Raw genomic sequence first — 20,903 nt, 5'->3', positions numbered from 1 at the left:
CTCAACAAATTCTTTTCTCTTACATTTTTGGATTTTTGAAACATTTTTCTGTAATTTTCTTTTCTTTTCTTTTCTTTTCTTTTCTTTTTTTTTTTTTCAGAACCAGAGATTGAACTCAGGCCCTTGTGCTTGCCAGGGAAGTGCTTCTACCACTGAGCCATCTCCTCAGCCCCATTTTTCTGTAATTTAATTTGCTTCATAGATAAATATTTCTCTCTTTTTGTGTAGGGTCTCACTACAGAGCTCAAACTCATAGTGATCCTCCTGTTTTCAGCCTTCTCAGAACTAGGATTACAGGCAAGCACCACCATGCCCAGACTCGGTCCCCAGCTCAGCGCTCCTGGGGGCGGGGCTGGAACTTCATTTAGTGCCAGGAATCGAACCCCAGCCCCTGCACTTGCCTAAACAGGTGCTTAGTCTGCTGAGCTATCTCTCTGCCCCTTGGTTTATAGATAAATATTCCTAAAAAAGATATACATCCAACAGATTTTCCAGTTGGTCAAAGTGATGTTAAAATTGGTTTTATAAAAGCAAGACACAAATAAAAGAAAGTTGTGTGCTACAAAATACAAAACCCACCACTATGGAGATTGCTAATTCATTGTCATGTACCAGATATTACACTATGTTATCACATTTCATTGCGATACAAACTCTCAATGTAGTAGAATTATTTCATGCCATTTTCTCACTTAAAAACTGAGGTGTTATAGTCATCTTGTATCACTCATCTCTTAATAGACACCTACTTAGTGTTCTGGAAGCAACAATTTCAGAATCAGGACTATGGTAAGAAGCCATATAGCTGTAAACAATGTGGAAACACCTGCAGTGATTACCACTCCATGCATGGACATGAAAGGACTCACACTGGTGAGAAACCTTATAAACATAAGGAGTGTAGGAAGCCATTCATTTGTTCTGGTTCTTTTGAAGTACATAAAGGCACTCCCACCAGAGAGAAACTGCATGACTACACAGAATGTGGGAAAACCTTTTTGCTGCATCAGTTAAAAGACACGTGATGGTGTATAGAAATGGGCATCACAAATATAAATTTTATGAAAAAATCTTTAATTCTCCAAGTTCAGTTCTAAAAAACATGAAAGATTTGCACTGGGGAGAAAAAGTCTGAATGTAAAGAATCTCCTGAATGTAACTACTCACAATGGAAAGAAACCATATGAATGTACTCAGTGTTGGAAAGTCTGGTGTGTTTTGAAGGTCTAAAACACAAATACTAGTGAGTAATGAACCTTACAAATGTGAATTTTATGGAAAGGTGCTTAAAACCATGGGCAATATTGGGGCTCTAGCATCTGAAAAACACTAGCAGCAATCAATTTCACTGAAGTCACCCTTTCTAACAGAAGAACATTTCATATGATAGAATCCTGGCCCAATACCAGTTAATAGTACTAGCTAACCTCAACTATTTGACTATTAACCCATAATTGGTTAATCATCTCTAATTGACTGTCACTAGTTACACACAGCTAGTTTGCCACTGTTAGTTACCTGTTACTAGTTTTCAACAACCAGTTATGCACTGGTAGGGAATAGTTACTAATAACCCATAACTAGTTAACTGTCACTTCTTACTGGTTACTAGCTAGGTATGACTAGTTGGTCATCATTAGTTGCCTGTTACCCACTAGTTAACTTACATTCACTAGGTACTTGTTACTAGCTATCAACTACAAGTTACCCATTATAAGTCAACCTATAATAGCTACCTGAAACTAGTCAACCATCACTAGTTAGTGGTTAGTAGCTACTAATTACTAGTTACCCACCTATTGTTAAACATTGTATGAAGTTACACTGGAGTTAGATGAACATAATCTTTCAGCCAATACATCCTACAAAAATAGTCCAGATTTGGATATGAATGTACAAGATGAAGAAGCATCACAATCAATCATAAAGATATTATAGAACATAAATGCATGGCACTGTGAAATGTAGAACTTTGAATGAGAAGTATTAATTGTAGTGATTATTTTGCATTGTATAAATTATACATATCTGAGACAAAAAAAAATATTAGTACATTCAACAAAATCTAGAAAAACCATAATGGCAGAAGAAAGTATGATTTATAGTAAGGGCATATGTGTTATTGTCACTAAATCAAAGGAAAACAGTACAAATGTGGGATAAAAGTCCTCCATAGAAATTATGTTTGCCTCATGGTTACATCTATAATGTAGATGCTCAGGCCAAAAACTATAAACCCCTCCATTCCTTAGCATTTATATAATGCCTCTTTGAAACTTATGAACAGCTTATTATTGAACTACACACATTATATGCAGTTATTATTTGAATACACCCTTAGCACTTGGATGAAAATAAATATATTTTGCCAGCACGGTATACCAAAATTAATTTTTTTATCAAAACAACCAAAGACAGCAAAGACATAGCAAAATTAAAACTGCAAAAATCATTTTGGTATAAAATGGGTCAAATGCATTGATAAAACAAGTGTTTGTATGTTACAAACCTCTTGTGAAAAGCATATATACGCATTGGTAAAGGAAAACTGGGAAACCAAATCTTGTTTTCCATTACAATAATACAATAATGTAAAGAAAGACATTAATTAAGCAGACAGGGGCAAGTGGCTGCTCCCTCCCCAACAGGATGTGTTTGTGTTCTGGTTTGGTTTGGTTTGGTTCTCTCTCCCTCTCTGTCTCTCTGTCTCTCTCTGTCTCTCTCTGTCTCTCTCTGTCTCTCTGTCTCTCTCTGTCTCTGTCTCTCTCTCTCTCTCTCTCTCTCTCTCTCTCTCTCTCTCTCTCTCTCTGCCTCTCTCTCTCTTTCTTGTTTTCCTTTTTCCTTCTCTGTCAAGCACCATAAGTACTAACTGGAACCTCTGGAGACAAGGTTAGAGTCTGGCCTCAGTATTGAGGACTGCTAGTGAAACACTTTCCCTCCTTTCCCTGCAACCCACCCAAGAGAAAGACTTGGACCCAGGACAAGTTTGTTACATACAGCGGTGGGGACAATGGACTGGGAAATGAACACTTACCCACCCTACCACCAGTGACCAGCCAGCAGCACCAACACAAGTATGCTTGGCCAGGGAAGTCAGCACTCCCTCCAACTCACACCCATCAGCATGGAACAAGGACAGTAGTGTGTGAGAGGAGCCAGCCTTGTGGAGCAGAGCAGGCCATGAAAAGCCCAGTAGGGGCCAACAGTGCACAGGTTGAGGCAGGATAGAGACATGAGAAAGCCATCTAAAAAGCAAGTGGCTAAAGACTGGCCACAGCCCCACTTGTGGAGGCCAAGATCAGCCCTGCATCTAGCACTAATCCTACTGCAGGCTTGGTGAGGCTTTCATTTGGACACTATCACAGAAAAGTGGACATCAGAGGGATTTTATTTAATTTTTTCTCTTTGGTTGTGTGCATCAGTTTCTTTTTACTCTCTGGCTGGTTTGGTTTTTTCCTTTTGAGGCTTATCCATATGTTTTTGTTCTGTTCTAGTCACTTTCTTTCTCTCTTTCCTCAACTATCTCTCTTGATCTTATGACACCTTCATGTGAGTGAACATTGTCCCTCATCATTTTGATTTGCCTCAATATTCTTCTGCTTTCTCCTTCATTCTCTCTCCTGCTTTCTTCTCCAGCTTCCCAAAGCTTACCTGATCATCCTTAGGCTTCCAGCCTTGCATTCACTATATTCCCCTTGACCCATCTCCTGTTTTTGTCCCCTATACCTCTTCAATTTTCCCACTATGGGGTAAAATCACTGTACAAGGGGAAATTCACTGCATATAAGTTTCTGATTTATGTTGAGTTTTGTTACAGAACTGTAGATCTTGCCCCTATGATTAAGAGTACCAAATCAAGAGTTATCACAGTTTATCAATTTTTAGGCCATGTTTGATGCTATTGTTATTGCTAATTGTACTAGTTTAGCCAGGATGTCACATTTGTTGTCATCAGTTTTTCTCCCTTGTATGATAACCATTACTGTCTTTGGTCATAGCTAGCCATCACTAGAGTGAAGTACCAAAAGACTGTGTGGTGAGCCAACTAGACAGCAACATACCATTTGTAATGAGTTGAGAAGGTAGGATCTTGAGGCAGACCCAAAAACCAAGAGTTTCTTACACATAGAAGACACCTCTGAAGAACAGATATTTCCTAGGCAGTTCTTAGCTACCTGATCTTTGACAAAGGGGCTAAAAATAGTCACTGGAAATAAGATAGCCTCTTTAATAAATACTGATGGAAAATTTGGCTTTCCACAAGGCAAAAACTGAAATTAGACCCACATCCATTGCCTGCACTCAACTAAAGTCAAAATGGAGCAAAGATCTAAATATTTAAGCAGAAACACTAAATCTGCTGGAAGATAGAATAGGCAGAACTCTAGAAGACATATGTATAGGCAGAGACTTTATGAATAAAATCCCAATCACACACAAGATACCACAAAGAACCAACAATCTTATTAAGAATCCTTTGCATAGCAAAAGAAATTATCAATAGAATTTTCAAAAAACACCCCACAAAGTAGGAAAACATTTGTGCCAATTGTTCTTCAGACAAAGGATTAATATCTAGAACATATAAAGAGGTGAATTGTGGGGGACCACCTGAGCAGCTCTCCTTGAAAGAAGAGTGACTGTCTCTATTTTGACTGAGCCTGACCCTATTTCCTCGTATTGTTCTGTACAGAGCTGGCTAGGACTTCTGTTTATCCTTCAATTGGCCTTAAGCAATGTACATTGGTCTAGCTGAGGTGCTAGTGATAGTCTTTGAAGGTGGCGTGCATGTTTCCCTGGTAACCTATGCCAGCTGCTCTTTAATGTGAGCCGGGTAGAGACAGGAAGGTAGAGCTAAAGCTCCATGCCGCCAGCTGGGATCAAGCCCAGAGATAGAAGCTATGACTTCCTCGAGCTTGGAAGACTACATCAAAGCTGAAGCACCAGACCCCCCAAAACATTAGATCCTATTTCAGTTTCTTAATAGTATAATGCAGTTACTCTCTCTGCATAACCTCTCTGCATATGACAGAGGTAAATGTAGGCCATCCACCTAGCTCAGCTCACAATGGCCACTTACTTCCCACAATTCTCAGTCAATCCTCAAGCCACTCCCCCACTGAATAAAAACTGGGTGAGGCCCTGGGTTGCTCTCTTGGTTCCAGAAAGCCATCTTCATGGCTGGACTTAGAGTCCCTTGGCTCCCTGATGATTGAAAATATAATTTAATGTCTTTATTTTTGCCATGGGTTGCATTGTAAGTGGTAGATTGGAATCAACTTGATGGGATTCCAATAATGTAACTTTGGGATTATAAATATTGGCTTCTTGGACCAAGATTAGGACCTGGAAGTGTCTCTTACACTGAATAAATTGTTCCCTTCAAATTCAAAGAAACAATCCAAAAACAGGCATCCTGAAATAAAAAGACACATCTCAGATGAATAAGACCAAAAACAAAATAAACATCGGTGTGCTCTTTAAATTTTTTTTATATTTTAAAGAGACCACAAAATAGTATCAAAACAGAAAAAAATAAAAATATTACAGAATTTCACTAAGAAAAATAATATGAATTTGACAGACTTTGTTGCATAGTATTATCTTCAAATTAGTTGCTCATATTACCAGATCTATGCATGCAAAATTGAAAAAAGAAAAAATTAAGAAGAGAGATAAAGGAAAGAAAATGAAAAAAACAAGACAAAAAAAAGGCTTTCACAGAGAGCACATTGGCCAAGCAATGGCCGTGACTCATCCACATGGCTGCACTGACAAAGGTTCTACAATCTGAGGTACAGGATCTCAGGATAAATCCTGAGGGGATTTCACTGACCCTATCAGACCAAAAAGCTACAACTCTTATTGCACAGGTCCTGCTTTACCTTGGTCTTATCCATCCAGTAGAAAAGTATGAAGACAAAATATAGGAAGTAAAGCCATGCTGTTATGTTGAGCTGTGGGGGACTCAGGTCAATAATTTCTGACATTGCCAGTTAAACATAAGACCCAAGGCTATTATGGTCTACTGGACTCTTTTAGAATATTTTGCTGAGTTTACACACCTATAATATTCAATAACGGAACTTTGAAAAAATAGGGTATACAGATGAATGTCCATTTTTTATCTGTGTATTCAAAGTGGTTAGGATAGATATATAGTTGCATTCTCTAAATGAATAGAATGATTTGTTCTAATGGTGTTTGTAAATAGGATCTCAAGTCCACATCTTGTACAGCAATTAACCACTAAGAATATATGTAGTGTGTTATTTGTTGAAACTGTACTTCCAATTTGATTTGAAACTGTCTCATTGCTGTTTATCAATAAAATTTTGGGAAAAAAAAAAGCATTAACTGCTCTTACCATAGACCAGCACAAATCCACAGTACAATTGTCTGAACCATCCTGCTTACATACATAGATATACCCTTTCCCCCCACTACCTCTCCTTTCTTCTCACCTCAGTAATTCCTTCCTTTTGAATACCTTCATTCCCTTTTCCCGGTATCTGTTGTACCTTTTAGATCTTATTTTTCCCTTTATACTAAGGAGATAATATGATGTTGAGAAAATAAATATTGGAAAATGTTCAACATCGCTGGTCATTTGAGAAATGCAAATTAAAACAAAGCTGAGATTTCATCTCACTTCAGAGAAAATGGCTTTTATCAAGAGAACAACTAATAACAAATGCTGGTAGACTGTGAGGAAAAAAGAACTCTTTCCTACTGTGGACATCAGTGTGGAGATTACACACACACACACACACACACACACACACTATCCTAGCATTAGAGGTCCAATTTGACCCAGCTATTCACCTCCTTCCCAGAAGAATTAAAAGTGTCATACCACAATGACATATGCACACCCATGTTTATAGTGGCACAGTTGGCAAGACTAAATCTTGGAAGCTACCCAAATGCCCATCAACTGAGGAATAGATAAAAAAGCATGCAGTTTTTATATATAATGGAGTATTGCTCAGCCATAAAGAAAGATACAGTTGAGGCATTTATAGCTCTAGATGGACCTTGAGACTATAAGCACAAGTGAAATAAACCAGACACACATGTGTGAATATTGCATTCTCCCTTGTGTGAGAAACTAAAACTGTAAATAAGAACAAAAATATATATTACATATGGTGAAATATCAAGAAATTATTCAAAAGGAAAAGGGAGCCAGGAAGGGGAAAACAAACGGAAACTTACACCATGAAAAGATAACGAGATGGCCTGGCATGATGGCACATCTATAATCCTAACACTCAGGAGGCTGAGGCAGGAAAATCTCAAGTTTGAGACAGATTAGGCATTTTAGAAAATTAATAAGACCTTGCCTCAAAATAAAATAAAATAAAATAGAAGGGACTCCAGATGCAACTCAGTGCAAAGACCCTGGGTTCAATCTCAACATTGGGCAGGAGGAAGAAGAGGACAAGAGGCAGGGAGGAAAAGAAGGAGAAAGAGGGTGAAGAAGGAGGTCTAGAAAGACAAAGGAGGAGGAAGAGAAGAAGGAAGCAGAGGGGGAGAGATAGAAGAAGCCTAGAAATATATTGTGAGACCAAAAAAAAAAAAAAAAAGGATAGATAACTAAATGCAAATTTGTATTGATAAACGCAAGAAAAATCTTAAAAAGAAAAAAAAAGAATAGATCTTCTGGAATAAAAAACAAGAGCAAAAACATGCCAACATTCCTCAAACAAATAAAAATATTAAATGTCATATTAATAGTGTCCTAATGCTTTTCTTCCAATTTTTGGAATTCAAGAAAGCAATTTTAGGGCCGGCCAAATAGCTCAGCGGATTAAAGCACCTGCAAGCAGGCACAGGGGCCAGGGGTTTGATCACTGGGTCTGCTGTGCTGGCCCTGCCCCCAGGGCATGCTGAGATGGCAATTGAGACTGGGCATGAGGGTGTGCACCTGTAATCCCAGCTCTTGGGAAGCTGGTGAGACCCTGACCCTTCCCTAAAATACAAAAAAAAGAAGAAGAAGAAGAAGAAGAAGAAGAAGAAGAAGAAGAAGAAGAAGAAGAAGAAGAAGAAGAAGAAGAATTTTTATGCAAGACAATATATTATGAGAAGAAAATGTTAGAAAGAAAATAAACTTTAAAAAGCGAATAGCAAGTAGCAAGCAAATTTGAGTGGGACAACCTAAACCCTCCAAACAAATGGCTGTGGATCCTGGCTGCGAGCACAGAGGCATCACCACCAACTCCAGGACACACCCTTGTGTGACCAGGTGTCCCTCATGAAGGCCAGGATCCCCCTGCTTCTGCTTTCTGGATCGCTGATCTCAGAAGGGGAACAGAAGACACTAGGATCGCTATAGGGAACAGAAGACACTAGGATCTGCTAGGCTACATAGAAAGAAAACAGGTGAAATGACTAAGATAAGATACGCATCACACCATCAGTAGTGGCTGGCATCATTACATGTTGCAACGTATGCCAATTAAGCAAAGAAAAGGGAGGCTTAAAAAATAGTCCCAAATTCATTGACAAATGAGTGAATGCCTTACTCCTCAGGTGTAAGGTCGCAGGTCGAGGCAGATGGCTCATACCTCTTCTGATCACTCTTGTTTTCCGACCAGTGCGACCAAGAAAGAAAGGTCATTCAGACTGGAAAGCAAATTGCCTCCTACAAAGACCAATACCACCAGAATCGGGATGCCCTGGCCCATTTTCCCTGAAGGCCTGTAGCCACACTATTATCACAGCCATAAGGTAGAAGAAACTCAAAGGTCCATCCACTGAGCATAAGCAAAGCGCAGAGAATCCACACGCTGGCTATGATTCTGCCACACAAAGGAAGTGTGTATGGTCTGGACCACACGAGAGGCACAAAACCAGGCAGAAGACAGTCTTAATCACATTTGGGCCTGCTTGGTTGCTTTCTTCTTCCCTTCCTCCCTCCTTCCCTACCTTCCTTCCTTGCTTCCTTCCTTAGGTTTTTTTTTCTCAATATACCTTTGCAACATGTAATGAATATATTCATAGTAGGGAGTTGGAACATGTACAAAGCACATTGAAATTCCTTTCTTTTTCCTCTTTCTGTCCCCTTTTATTCTTTTCACATCAGATTCATTTATTTATAAAAGAATCACATTTGGTGTAAGTCCATTTCTATGCAATACTCACAAAAAGTAAAATTATCTCATGTCTGAACAAGATCAAGGTCAAGCAAATAAGAATAGTATTCAAGATGGCTGTGAAATGGAAACAACACAAATGCCCTGCAATTGATGAATCAATCAATCAGCAAGATGTGATGAATCTGCAGGATGGACTACAATTCAACCACACCAAGGAATGAAGCACAGTATGCATAAGCCATGCCACAGAGACAGCTCAGTGACACAAGCACCTTCCTGGCAAGCGCAAGTTCAAATTTGATCCATGCTACTACAAATAAATATTAAACAATCATGCATAAGCCATAAACCTAAGCAAAAGAACCACATGTCTCAGAAATCCCCCCCAAAAAAGGAAAACATGAAGACAAAATTAAGTCAATGCCTAGTGCAGGGAGAGAGAGATAGAAATGAGCAGTGATTGTCAACTGACATGGAGTTTCTTTGAAAGGTGAGAAAAATAATTCATATTTCAGAGAGTAATGCTGCTTCTCCTACGAGCGAACAAAATGGGAAATATTTAATAGTGCCTCAAAAGAGTGAATTTTATTATCTGTGGATAAGATTTTGACTTTGCTACACACTTGGGCTTGAACCCAAGCTCCAGTACTTAGCAGAAGCATGATGTTTGGCAAGTCTTTCTGTCTTGGTGTGCCTTACTTCTGTGTCTCCAAAGACACCCCACAGACATCAACCGATGTGCAAGCATTCAGTATATTTAGGTATCCCCAAGCTCCTGTAATTGGAAGGTTGGGGACTTCGTAGAAGGGCCCAACAGGAGGATTCTGGCTTTTGATCAATTGTACTTTGAAGTTAGTTTTAAGGCATGATTTGTGTTATTAATGTTGTGATGGCTGGAAATGATTACCATGGAAAATGCATATGCCGACCCACTCACGGTGATTTGTTTATTCACTGTGAGGCATAGACTAAGCCCAGGAAGTACTTCACTGTCAAAACCAGAACAGAGGACATGCCCCTGCCATCTTTATTAATTACTGACACCCTCTGTGAGGAAGAGCAGGGAGCCCTTTCTTGTCGGATCCTCTGTGGCAGAGTTCATGCTGAAGAAGCCACAGAAAGAAAGATTAATTGGCAAGGAGACAAAAAAGAAATCTTATACAAAGCTTTGTAAAGTGACAGGGGAGCGGGAGGAAAGAGGGATGAGGGATTCCTTCATATACTTCACTGAGTCCAGGAAGACAAGATGATGGAAGACTTGGAGAGCTAGCTGATGGAGTGGCAACCACAGGGGCCACATCAGTGCCTGGCCGGGTCCATGGAGGGCTGTGTCATGCTTCTTATGTTCTCAGAGCGCACTGAAGGCAAGTGAGGCCAACATGTAGAAACACCAGTGATCCACACCTGGCCTCACTTTAGGGATTTGCGGATGGACACTTCATGTCTTGGGGACAGAGACTGCAGGCAGGGTAAGTCAAAGGCACCTGGAGGCTCTACCTGCTCCATCTGTTCTGGAAGTCTCTGAGGAAGAGAATAAAAGGGAGACCTTATGCCCCTGTACTGCAAACCTCCTTGGACTGTTCGTGGGAACGGCAAGGTATGTTGGCTGAGGAGTGACATGAAGAAAGTGTCTTTCTTCCTCACCTTCTGAGGCCCAGACACTGAGGCACACTTCTCTACTCCAGCTGTGTGTTCATCCTTCCAGCACTAGCAGGTGCTGAGATATGATGCCATGAAGACAACTGTGCTTCTTGCATTCACAGAGTTGGAGTGTGTGGAATCAGAATACACATGATGGAGATCAGAGGAGGAACACATGCTACCCATGTGATAAGTTCCAGTGGGAACAGTGGGCATGAGGGCCCCTTAGAAGGAGGAATGTTACAATCAAAAAAAAAAAAAAAGGAGGAATGTTGCAGTTTGAGAAACTAGAAGGCACATGCATTTGAGAGAAATCAGAGAAGCACAGATCTTTCACCCTGGGTGAAGGCATCCCAGCCCAGATCCCCACAGCTGAGGCTGCCCTGAGTTATATGGACTGAGACAGCTTTCTTCCCGCAGGACCCAGTTATCACTTCTGCGGGAACTCACCAACTACTGCAGAACTCTGGGGCCTACTCAGGTCCCTATGACGGGCGGCACAAAATCATAAATAACCTCTGTATTATTAAGCCCCTCCAAGGAGCCCCTCTGAACTCACTGCGAGCCCAGGAAACTGTAGACTCTCAATATGCACAGAAAGGGGCAAGGTTTCAAATTATGCTCTCTGTTATTTCCTGCATGCTACATCTGGAGGTATTAGGATATTTCAAGTTTGTATAACTGGAAAATATTTTACTTTTAGTTTTCAAAGGTATGTTTGCTAAGTATAAAATTCAGAGAGGACAGATTTTTTTCTTTCTTTCAGTCCTTTAATTAGTCTAGTTTCTTATACACTTGGTCTTTTTTTTTTCTTTCTAATGTGGAATAAGATGCTAGTTAATTTTGTTCTTCAATAGCTAATATTTTTTATGTATATGCTTTAAACATTTTTTCTTTACAATAAGTTTTGGACAATTTCATTTGTGTGTATCTTGGTATGATTTTATTCAAATTTCTTGTTCGAAAGGTTCATTTTTCTTGGAAATGTGGTGTTATAAGTTCAACTAAATTCAGAAATCTTAAATGTTTAAATATTTACTGCCTACCCCTTTCTACTTTGAGAATTGTAATTATATGAATATAAGTTTCTTGATTTTGACACAGAGTGAACTATTATATGACTGATCTGTGATTTCTTTCGTCTTCATTTTTATTTTGAACAGTGTTTATTGTTATATTCATTTATGTTTGTAAATAATTTATTTACAGTGTCAATCTATTAATATGCGATGTATTCATTTCAGAAATATTTCTCTAAAAATCACTCTTCTACATCTTATATCTTTCACATTTCAATATTTGTCTACAATTTTTAATATGATATGTAATGACTGATTTTCAATAAAGTTAATAAAAAAAAGAACAGGGCAAGAGGTGTGGGCAACCTCCAGCCTTTTAATGGTGGATGGTAGAGGGGAGACAAGTCCTTTGAATAACTGAACACCTTAGATCCTCTGCCTTATCTGGTCTCACCAAGAGTAGAAATCCAGACCTAATTTTTTGTGCGACATATTTTTTATTTAAAGAGAAAAAAATTCAAAACAAGGTAACAGGAGAATAACAATGGTTAATGCATTGCATAGTGTTATCTTTACGTTTGTTATTCAGTGTACAAGATGTGGACATTTAATCATCTAAACAATATTTACACAACCTTTGCTTTCAACAAACTAAAAGAAATTAGAAATATAACTAATTTAACTATCATATATATTCTCTCCCTTCTTTTCTCCTCTCCCCCATCCCAGTTTCTCTTTCCTTTTGAAGTTTCTTTCCATTTTACATATATCCATTATACATTTTGGATCTTATTTACTCTTTCAGTTTCTCATACTAGGGAGACAACACAATGCTTACACATGTGCATCTGGTTTTTTTCACCTTTGAGTATGGTCTCTAGTCGCATCCATTTACCTACAAAAGTCTGTAGTTTATCCTGCTTTATGGCTGAGTAGTACTCCACTATATAAAAAGACTACATCTTTTCTATCCATTCCTCAGCTGATAAGAATGTGGGTTCTTTCCAAGATCAAACTATTACAAACTGAGATGCTAAGCGTGGGTGCAAATACATTGGTTTTTGCCATGATGTTTTTAATTCTTCTGGGAAGATACCCAAAAGGGGAGCAGGTGGGTTAAATAGGACCTCTAACTCTAGTTTTTGGAGAAATCTCCACAATGATTTCCACAGAGGTTACACCAGTCTACACTCCCACCAACAGTGTGAAGAAGGGTTTCTTTCCCCCACCATCCCTCCAGCATTTATTATTAGTTGATTTCTTGATAATAGTCATTCTTTCTCAGGTGAGATGGACTCTCAGTGTTGCTTTAATTTGCATCTCTCAAATGACCAGTGCTCATAAACATTTTTCCAGATATTTATTTGCTGTTTGTGTTTGTTCAGCTGAGAAGTGTCTGTTCATCTCAGATGCCCACTTTGGACTAGTTGTTTAAATTTTGGAGCAGACCTAATTTTTAACACATATACAACTGCAATCTCCCAGCCTTTTAGAAGGAAAATATTTTGTTTTGGACTTTGGCTGGCTATAATGTCACTCTTGCCAATTATATGGAATATGTAAGAAAATCAGACTCTGTCGTGAGGTATTCTGATATATAAAAAAGCAGAACATCTGATAAAATGACTAAATTTTCCCAAATAAAATCTGAAATAAGTCACAAGATATTTCATCAGAATTTAGTGACTAGACATTGGTCAAGGAGACTACTCTCTTAGTGGAAATGATTGAATCCCAAAAGAAACTGCCTGGACCAACAATATTATTCTGCAATGTTTTGGAGGAATACAATCCACTAAGGGAAAGTAAACGTATAAATACTAAGGAAGAGAAATGTCACAAATGATGGTATATACTTAATGAATTTTACAAACTTATGAAAGAAATTAGTAATAAGACTACATATGAGATAAATGCACAAACACCACATTTATACCTTAATAGCCAATAACCACTGCAAGAAAGAAATACATCAGAATGGCCCTGTGCATCATAGGTTCAAAATATTAAAATGCTAGGAATAAACTTTAATGAGTGATATATAAAGTACAAAATTGTATTTATGGAAATACTGTAGTTTCTGAATTAGTACAAAGGAATGCTACTCCAACATAGAAATAGGGCTGGTGAGATGGCTCAGTGGTCTAAAGCACCTACTTAGAACAAGCTTAGCAAAGCACAGGGACCATGGTCCGATCCTCCAGCACCACATGCCAGCCAGACCCACCCCTAGGTGGGCTGAGCTGGCCACACACACACACACACACACACACACAAAATAAATAAATAAATAAATAAATAAATAAATATTTTTTTAAAAACATAGAAATAAAAGCAAAAACATGTCAATATCTTTCAAATTAATAAGAATACTTAATATACTATTATAAGACCACAAATGGTCTGCTTTCATTTATTTTTTAAGTATCTCAGTAAAATTTATTACATTTTATATTGCAGTTGTTAAGTCTTAGATATATTACACTCAAGAAAACATTAAGGGAACTGCTTCACTCTCTTAGTGTCAGCTTCGTGGACAGCCAGCTTGCCTCCCACCGCAGAGGGCATGCTTTTGTAGCCATTTCTAGGCACCTGGCTTCCATGTGCAGCTGAAGGGACCAGGCTATAGAGGTGAACCTTTTAGAGCTTTCAGTAATAACAAACAGCCTGCTGCAGCACGCATGCCATAGGCTCACCACCACCACATGCTTAGCATTCGTGAGGCCCTGGGCTCGATGCCCAGCACCAAAACGGGATGGCAGGGGGCAGGGGGGAGGGTGGGGGAGGCTGGAAATCACCTCCGGCCTAGGGCCAGCTGTGACTCCATGAACACAGGCCACCAGTTATGTTCAGGTACAGTCTGCTGCAGGGTTCTTGACAGTCTGGGAGGAGCCCACAGAGCACAGCTGTTCTCTTGGGAGAACAAAATACATCCTGCCTAAAGTGAGAGCTACAATTTTCTAACAGGAGGAGGAATTAGCAGAGGACAAGCATCTATGGTGAGGGTGGAGTGAATACTCTGAGAATAGAGTAAGTCCTATGGACATACACCACAGTGAACAGTGAGGGGTCTCCTGAGTCCAGGCTCTTTTCTTTTTCAAAGTTTGATAAAAACTGACTCAGTTGCATTTTACACAGTAATATTTGTGTGCTTTGTCTCAAAAGGCTGTTTAAATTCATTTGTAAAAATAATAAAAGTGGGGCCGGGGAGATGGCTCAGTGGAATAAGTGCTTCCCTAGCAAGTGCAAGGCTCTGAGTTCAATCCCTGGTTCCGCAAAAAAAAAAAAATAATAATAATAATAAAAGCTTTATAACTCAGCCTCTAGTGAATAAGAAAAGAATAAAATCTTACTAGAAATAATAAATAATTTTACACAAAGGTCCAGGTGACATAAGACTACTATATTAATCAATATATTTTCTTTATACTTACAATGAACCTATTTGTTAATACTGTAATAGAAAAAAAAAATGAATCAGTCCACATTCTGTAGCAGAGTGAGGCTTTGAGGTGATCTCACTTCTCACAATGAAACATATAAGGATTTCTCTCACAGCTAAAGGACTTTTCAACATAATGACAACCTTGGGGTAAAAAAGCAGTGACAGAGTACTTTATGACTTTTTACTATTTTTTATAGTATTTTGGAGATAGGTAAATTTTACAGTTTGGCTGCCCTTGAACTCACTATGTGGTTCAGGCCAGCCTTGAACTCATGGTGATCCTCCCGTCTCAACCTCCCAAGGGCTGGCCTTACAGGCGTGCACCACTGTTCCAGGCTAAAACTGACAGACTGGCTAGGTTCCAGAATCACAATAATCTTTCATTTATTTTTAATACCATTGCTGCTTAGTTAATGGTAATATTCTTGATTCTGAGTGCTTATTCTACTGAGCCATCTCCCCGGCCCGATCTCTTTATTGAAAAAAAAAAAAAATCAGTCATTTTGCACTTTCATATATGCTTAAAAGTATTTTACTTTGATAAATAAATCAGTTTTGGTTCAAAAAAATGGTTATCATGTAATCTCCATTTTATATATGAACTAGGAAAGAATAATAAAAACAGAAATCGCTAGAACTTAAATTACAGATTAATCCATGATGAAAATTTAAAACAGAATAAAAATGAAACACTAATAGATAACTTGATACCCTTTCCATATATGGTGGTCTGTGAAGATACAACCTCTAAATAAATTACCTCGAAGAGAAAAAGAATGAAAATGTAAATCTTATTTAAGCTTTAGTTAACCCACCCATTTATGTGCTCTGAAAGAAGGCTAACGATAAGAACGACACCACTTTCTATTTTACTTATTAGATATGAGAGAAAAATATTAAATTGAAAGTATCAGTTGGACAAAGCGTTTCATTCACTACTACTCAGTTTCTACCTAAGCTCCTTTACTACAGTAACATGTCTATTGTAACTGCTGATGACAGCACTTTTCATAGTACATGAATTTCCATTCTTACTCGTTTCTCCCCTTTGTCTCTTAAATATATTATTTTAACTGATGAGAGTTTTACTCACAAATTTGTTGCTTCAATAACTAAAAAGGTGATTTAAAAGCACAAAGAGGCTGGGCATACAGCTCAGTGGCAGAAAACTTGCCTAGCATGCACAAGGCCCTGGATTTGATCCCAAGCACTGGAAGACAGAAAAAAGAGGGGGCTGGGGAGATGGCTCCATAGGATAAGTGCTTCCCTGGCAAGTGTAAGAGCCTGAGTTCAATCCCAGGTTCCAAAAAAAAGAAAAGAAAAAGAAAAAAGAAAAACCATAAATGGATGCATCTGCTAATCCTGAGATGACAATGATGACGATGACAATGATATGGGATACTTAAAACCTACAATTTTTCACTCAAATTTTTGTTTTAGTTTTTTGGTTTTTGTTTTTTTAACATGGCTGGAAGAATAGAAAGAACAGCCAAAACCATCAAAATAAATACTGAGTTCCAGGAAACAGCTTCCCCTGCTGTCGTCAGCTGGTACAATGTTGTTCCTGCCTAAATTGCTACAAAAGAGGGAGGAGCAACACCTAAAAAAGTGCAGATAAAAAAAACTTTCAATGGCATGCTTATCACAGGAGATGTAACATTAATAAACCAATTAGGCAGAAATGGTGTTATTCTCAAAAATGTAATGTAATCGATGAGATGTTCTCTATGACGTTCAACCTGCTGTGACAATTGTACTGCTTTCTCTGTTACATGTTTGTATACAACTGGTCAACCAACTAAATCGAGCATGTAGCAGAATGAAGCACCAAGTCCAGAACACAAACAAACAAGAAACAAGGCTTGGGAAAAGGGATACAGGAACCCTGAGAGAATGCTGAGACCTATAGAGCCTGGAATAGCAAATATTTGCAAGAAAATATATGTAGCAAAATAAGCTGCAAGTACTTGTACGTAAAAGGTGTCCTTATATTTGGATAAAACTTAGCCTAGAGCCTTGGCATCATCCATATCTTTGGGAACTTTAGTATTCAGTCTTTCCTCTTCACTAAGCTGAGAAAACTTTTTATATACCAAAAGCATAACAAAAGCTGCAGATAGGAAAATGGACACCAATAGAAGCAGTGACATTCTTGCTGACCCAGCTTCCGCTCGACCTTTTTCCTTCAGGTGGGCTCCGCTGCCCAGGGTCCCAGGCCCCCGTGTCCCCGCTCTCCCGTCCTTCACTGCATTCGGGTAGAGTGCGCTGGTCGGTGATCACCTGGTGGCTCTGCCTTTCCCCATCGCTGCTGAGGCGACCTTGGCCCATGAGCACAGTCTGCTTTCATTTATTGGAACTGATCAAAACAATTTAAAATTTTAGGGCTGGCCAAATAGCTCATCGTATTAAAGTGCCTGCTTAGGCAGGCTCAGCAGCCGGGCTTCCATCCTGGGCTTGTCTTGCTGCCCCGCCCTGAGGCACACTGAGAGATTGTGATTGGGCATGGTGGCACACGCCTGTAATTCTAGCTTTTGGGAGGCTGTAAACAGGCGGATCACTACAAGTCCAATCTAGTAGTGAGACCCTGAACACCCTGTAGAACCTAACCTAAAATACAAAAAAAAAAAAGGAAGGCTGTAACTTTGATATATTGTTTACATAGGTGTGAGCTTATATGAGGTTTTGAAAGGAGTTTCTCAAATCTATTAAAACATAATCTGGGGCTGGTGAGATGGCTCAGTGGTCTAAAGCACCTACTTAGAACAAGCTTAGCAAAGCACAGGGACCGCGGTTCAATCCCCCAGCACCACATGCCAGACAGCCCTGCCCCCTAGTGGGCTGAGCTGACCACACACATAAATAAATAAACAAATAAATAAATAAATAAATAAATAAATAAAACATAATCTGAGTGCACCATTAGATCCAGCAATTCTCCTCCTAGGACACTGCCATACTAAGCTCAAAACCCAACTTTAGAAATATTTCTGTTTAAAGAATAAATTACATAATTTTTAGTCTGGTCTTGTTTATACTAGCAAAAGATGAGAAAACTATAAATAACAATATTGGTTGGTTAAAAAAAAAATCTATGATACATCTCAGGTAAGACTGCAAATACTGAAAGAATATGTCAAATCTATATTGGGGTCTAAGATGTCAATGATTTTTAATATATAAAAAAGTGAGAGAAAGAATATATCCATCCTGTGACTATATTTTATTATAATAAGGTAGACAGGAGAATTTGCATGAGCTCTGCGCATATTGCTAAGTAATAAAAAAATTAGAAAAGATACATTTAAAATTAACAGCACTTCCTACAAAGAGTAACAGAAGATTTATATAAAGGAACACTCTAGATTGGGGGCATGGCTCAGTGATAGAGCACTTAGCTAGCATACAGAAGGACCCAGTGGCACCAAAAACAAAAAATCTTTTAAACAAAATAAATTCATGAAAAATACTTTTAAAGAAAGAAAGGTTTCATTTCTTACTCTACTCTTCACAATCTTTGTAAAAATAATAATTAAAATGTAGCCTGTAAACTGCATGCCCTTATGTCAGTTGTACATGTAAAGGGTTAATAGAGTTTTGTGCCTTCACTGTTGGAAATTATAAAAACCCCTTGTGCTTCCTGTTATCTGCTCTAAGAAATGTGTTCTACCTTTCGGCTCAAGGCTGTTCAACAATAAATAACTGTTTCTTGTCAAGGCAGCAAGCTAACACAAACTCCCTCCCCAACCATCTCCTGTAATGTAGTCAGCTTAAGATGTATCTTGTAAAAATATGCACTTATCACTAAGCTGTGAAAGACCATTTAGTTACGAACAGTTTGCAGCTGTGTCAAATGAATGCAGTTTCTGTTGTTCTGTACTAGATAACAAGTTTGCTTACCAAACTGGATGTGATTTCTGTTATAAATACCCTCTTGCTACATACGTTTGGGGCCGATCTGCCTTCTCCTGCAAGAGAAGTGGCTGACGGACCTGAGCTCAGTAAATAAGAGGCTCTATTCAAATTTCTATCTGACTGATCTGGTTCCTATGCAGAGTTGACCCATAACAGTACATGCACCTATGACAACAACACAGCTTTACAAAATTTGCTGGTCAACAATTAAATGAACTGGCTCAAAGCAGTTCATTAAACCAGGAAGAAAACACAAATACAATATGTGAAAGTGACAAAATCCAGGCTTGGACATGCACACCTCCAATCCTACTCTGTGAGGCTAAAGCAACAATATAAACTTGCCCTCAGCCCAGCCATTTAGCAAGACCCTATATGAAAATAAATAGTGAACAAGGGGATGTATCTCAGGGCAAAGACCCCGGCCTCAATTCTCAGGATCATAATAAATAACAAATCACAATTAAGTAAGTTACCTTTTAGTGAATGTGCAGCCAATTTATCCTACATAGCAAAGGAGAGAGAACGAACCTCAGCCAAGGGCTTTCCCTTGTGGCAGCTGATCCCACCAACAAAGACCATGTTGGGCATCACAGGCTTGGGATAGTCGAAAACAAAGTCTGTGCGCAACAACCAGATCGATGTGTGGCTGAAGAGGTCATATGCTGTGACGGGTGTTTGGAGAATGTCAGAGGCAATTTCTAAGACTTTCTTGAAATAATATGGACAAATTAAATGCTCCCCAAAGCGGGCAATATAGTTCTGTACTCTCCCTTTGAAATCCATGGCATCTGAGAACTGTGAGAGAATTCTGGGAACATAGGACGGAGGAGCAGGGCACTGTGTGCCCTCTTCAATGCTATGGCAGTAGAGTCCCCGGGTGAGGATCACAGAGGGCAGGGACAAGTACTTGGTCACAATTAAGCCACATGGCTCCATAGGATCCATAAACACTGCGTCAAAATGAGTCTCCTCTAAGTATTCCACTAAGGTCTTGTTGTTAAACAAACTTCTACAGTGTGAAAACAGCATGTCCAAACCTTTCTTCGTAAAAACCAATGTATGAAACATATTTTCTTCCTTCCTCTCCCATGCAGCATCTGTGAAAATCTTTAACTCCCGGTTTAACTCCTCCAGAGCATAGGAGGTTGCATAGTGCTTCACTGTGAAATTCATTGATTGTCCCATGTGCCAACTCACCTCTGGCATGACCGCAACCACCTCGTGCTTTCTCTCAATGAGTTTCTTAATCACCAAATGCATGGTGAACCAGTGGCTCCCGTCCATTGGCACCACCAGCAGCCTGCCTGCCTGGGCAAAGCTGGATACCAGCAGCAGATACTGGTACAGAGGTAGAAGGATGGGTGAAGATGAAGGAGCCATGGGGACCGCAGCCCAGAGCCTCCCAGCTGCTCAGACTCTCGGCTGGTGTGAAGTGCAGCAGGAGGGAATGAGAAATACAGGCACAAATATAGCTTGTACAACACATCCATAAAGTCATACTCATAAAGTCATTGCTAGAATTGGGTGCAGTATGATTTTTATGACCTTCAGATAAGAACAGCTTTTGAACTTTTGGGGGGAAATATTCGTGGTATATGTTGCAATGTGGATTTAGACATTGGGTTATTGTGCAATGTGTTTGAATCTTGAGGATTGAGATATAAGTAAAATAAGCCTAAATAAAGCTTGCATTTCTAGAATTTGTCCTCAAGTGAAATTTGAATTTCTTCTTCAGATCACCAAAAGCTCTTTCCTCAAGCAGCAATCAGTAAGCTAACCTCC

General features: G+C 39.0%; 1 protein-coding gene and 1 pseudogene across 1 annotated transcript; both read right to left on the bottom strand.

Moving 5' to 3' along the window:
• Positions 1-16,625: 16,625 nt before the first annotated feature.
• LOC101570844 lies at positions 16,626-17,534 on the bottom strand (annotated as a pseudogene).
• A 2,088-nt stretch (positions 17,535-19,622) lies between these two features.
• LOC101570441 (UDP-glucuronosyltransferase 1-7-like) lies at positions 19,623-20,507 on the bottom strand. Its single transcript, XM_004637404.2, has one exon. The coding sequence runs from the start codon at positions 20,499-20,501 to the stop codon at positions 19,623-19,625; it is 879 nt and encodes a 292-aa protein (XP_004637461.1). The 5' UTR covers positions 20,502-20,507.
• Between the last annotated feature and the right edge of the window lie 396 nt (positions 20,508-20,903).

This window comes from Octodon degus, unplaced genomic scaffold (assembly GCF_000260255.1).
Source record: "Octodon degus isolate 3935 unplaced genomic scaffold, OctDeg1.0 scaffold00089, whole genome shotgun sequence".
NCBI classification, from domain to species: Eukaryota; Metazoa; Chordata; class Mammalia; order Rodentia; family Octodontidae; genus Octodon; species Octodon degus.
Note: the sequence above shows the minus strand (reverse complement) of the source record. Positions and strands in the feature narration are given on the sequence as shown.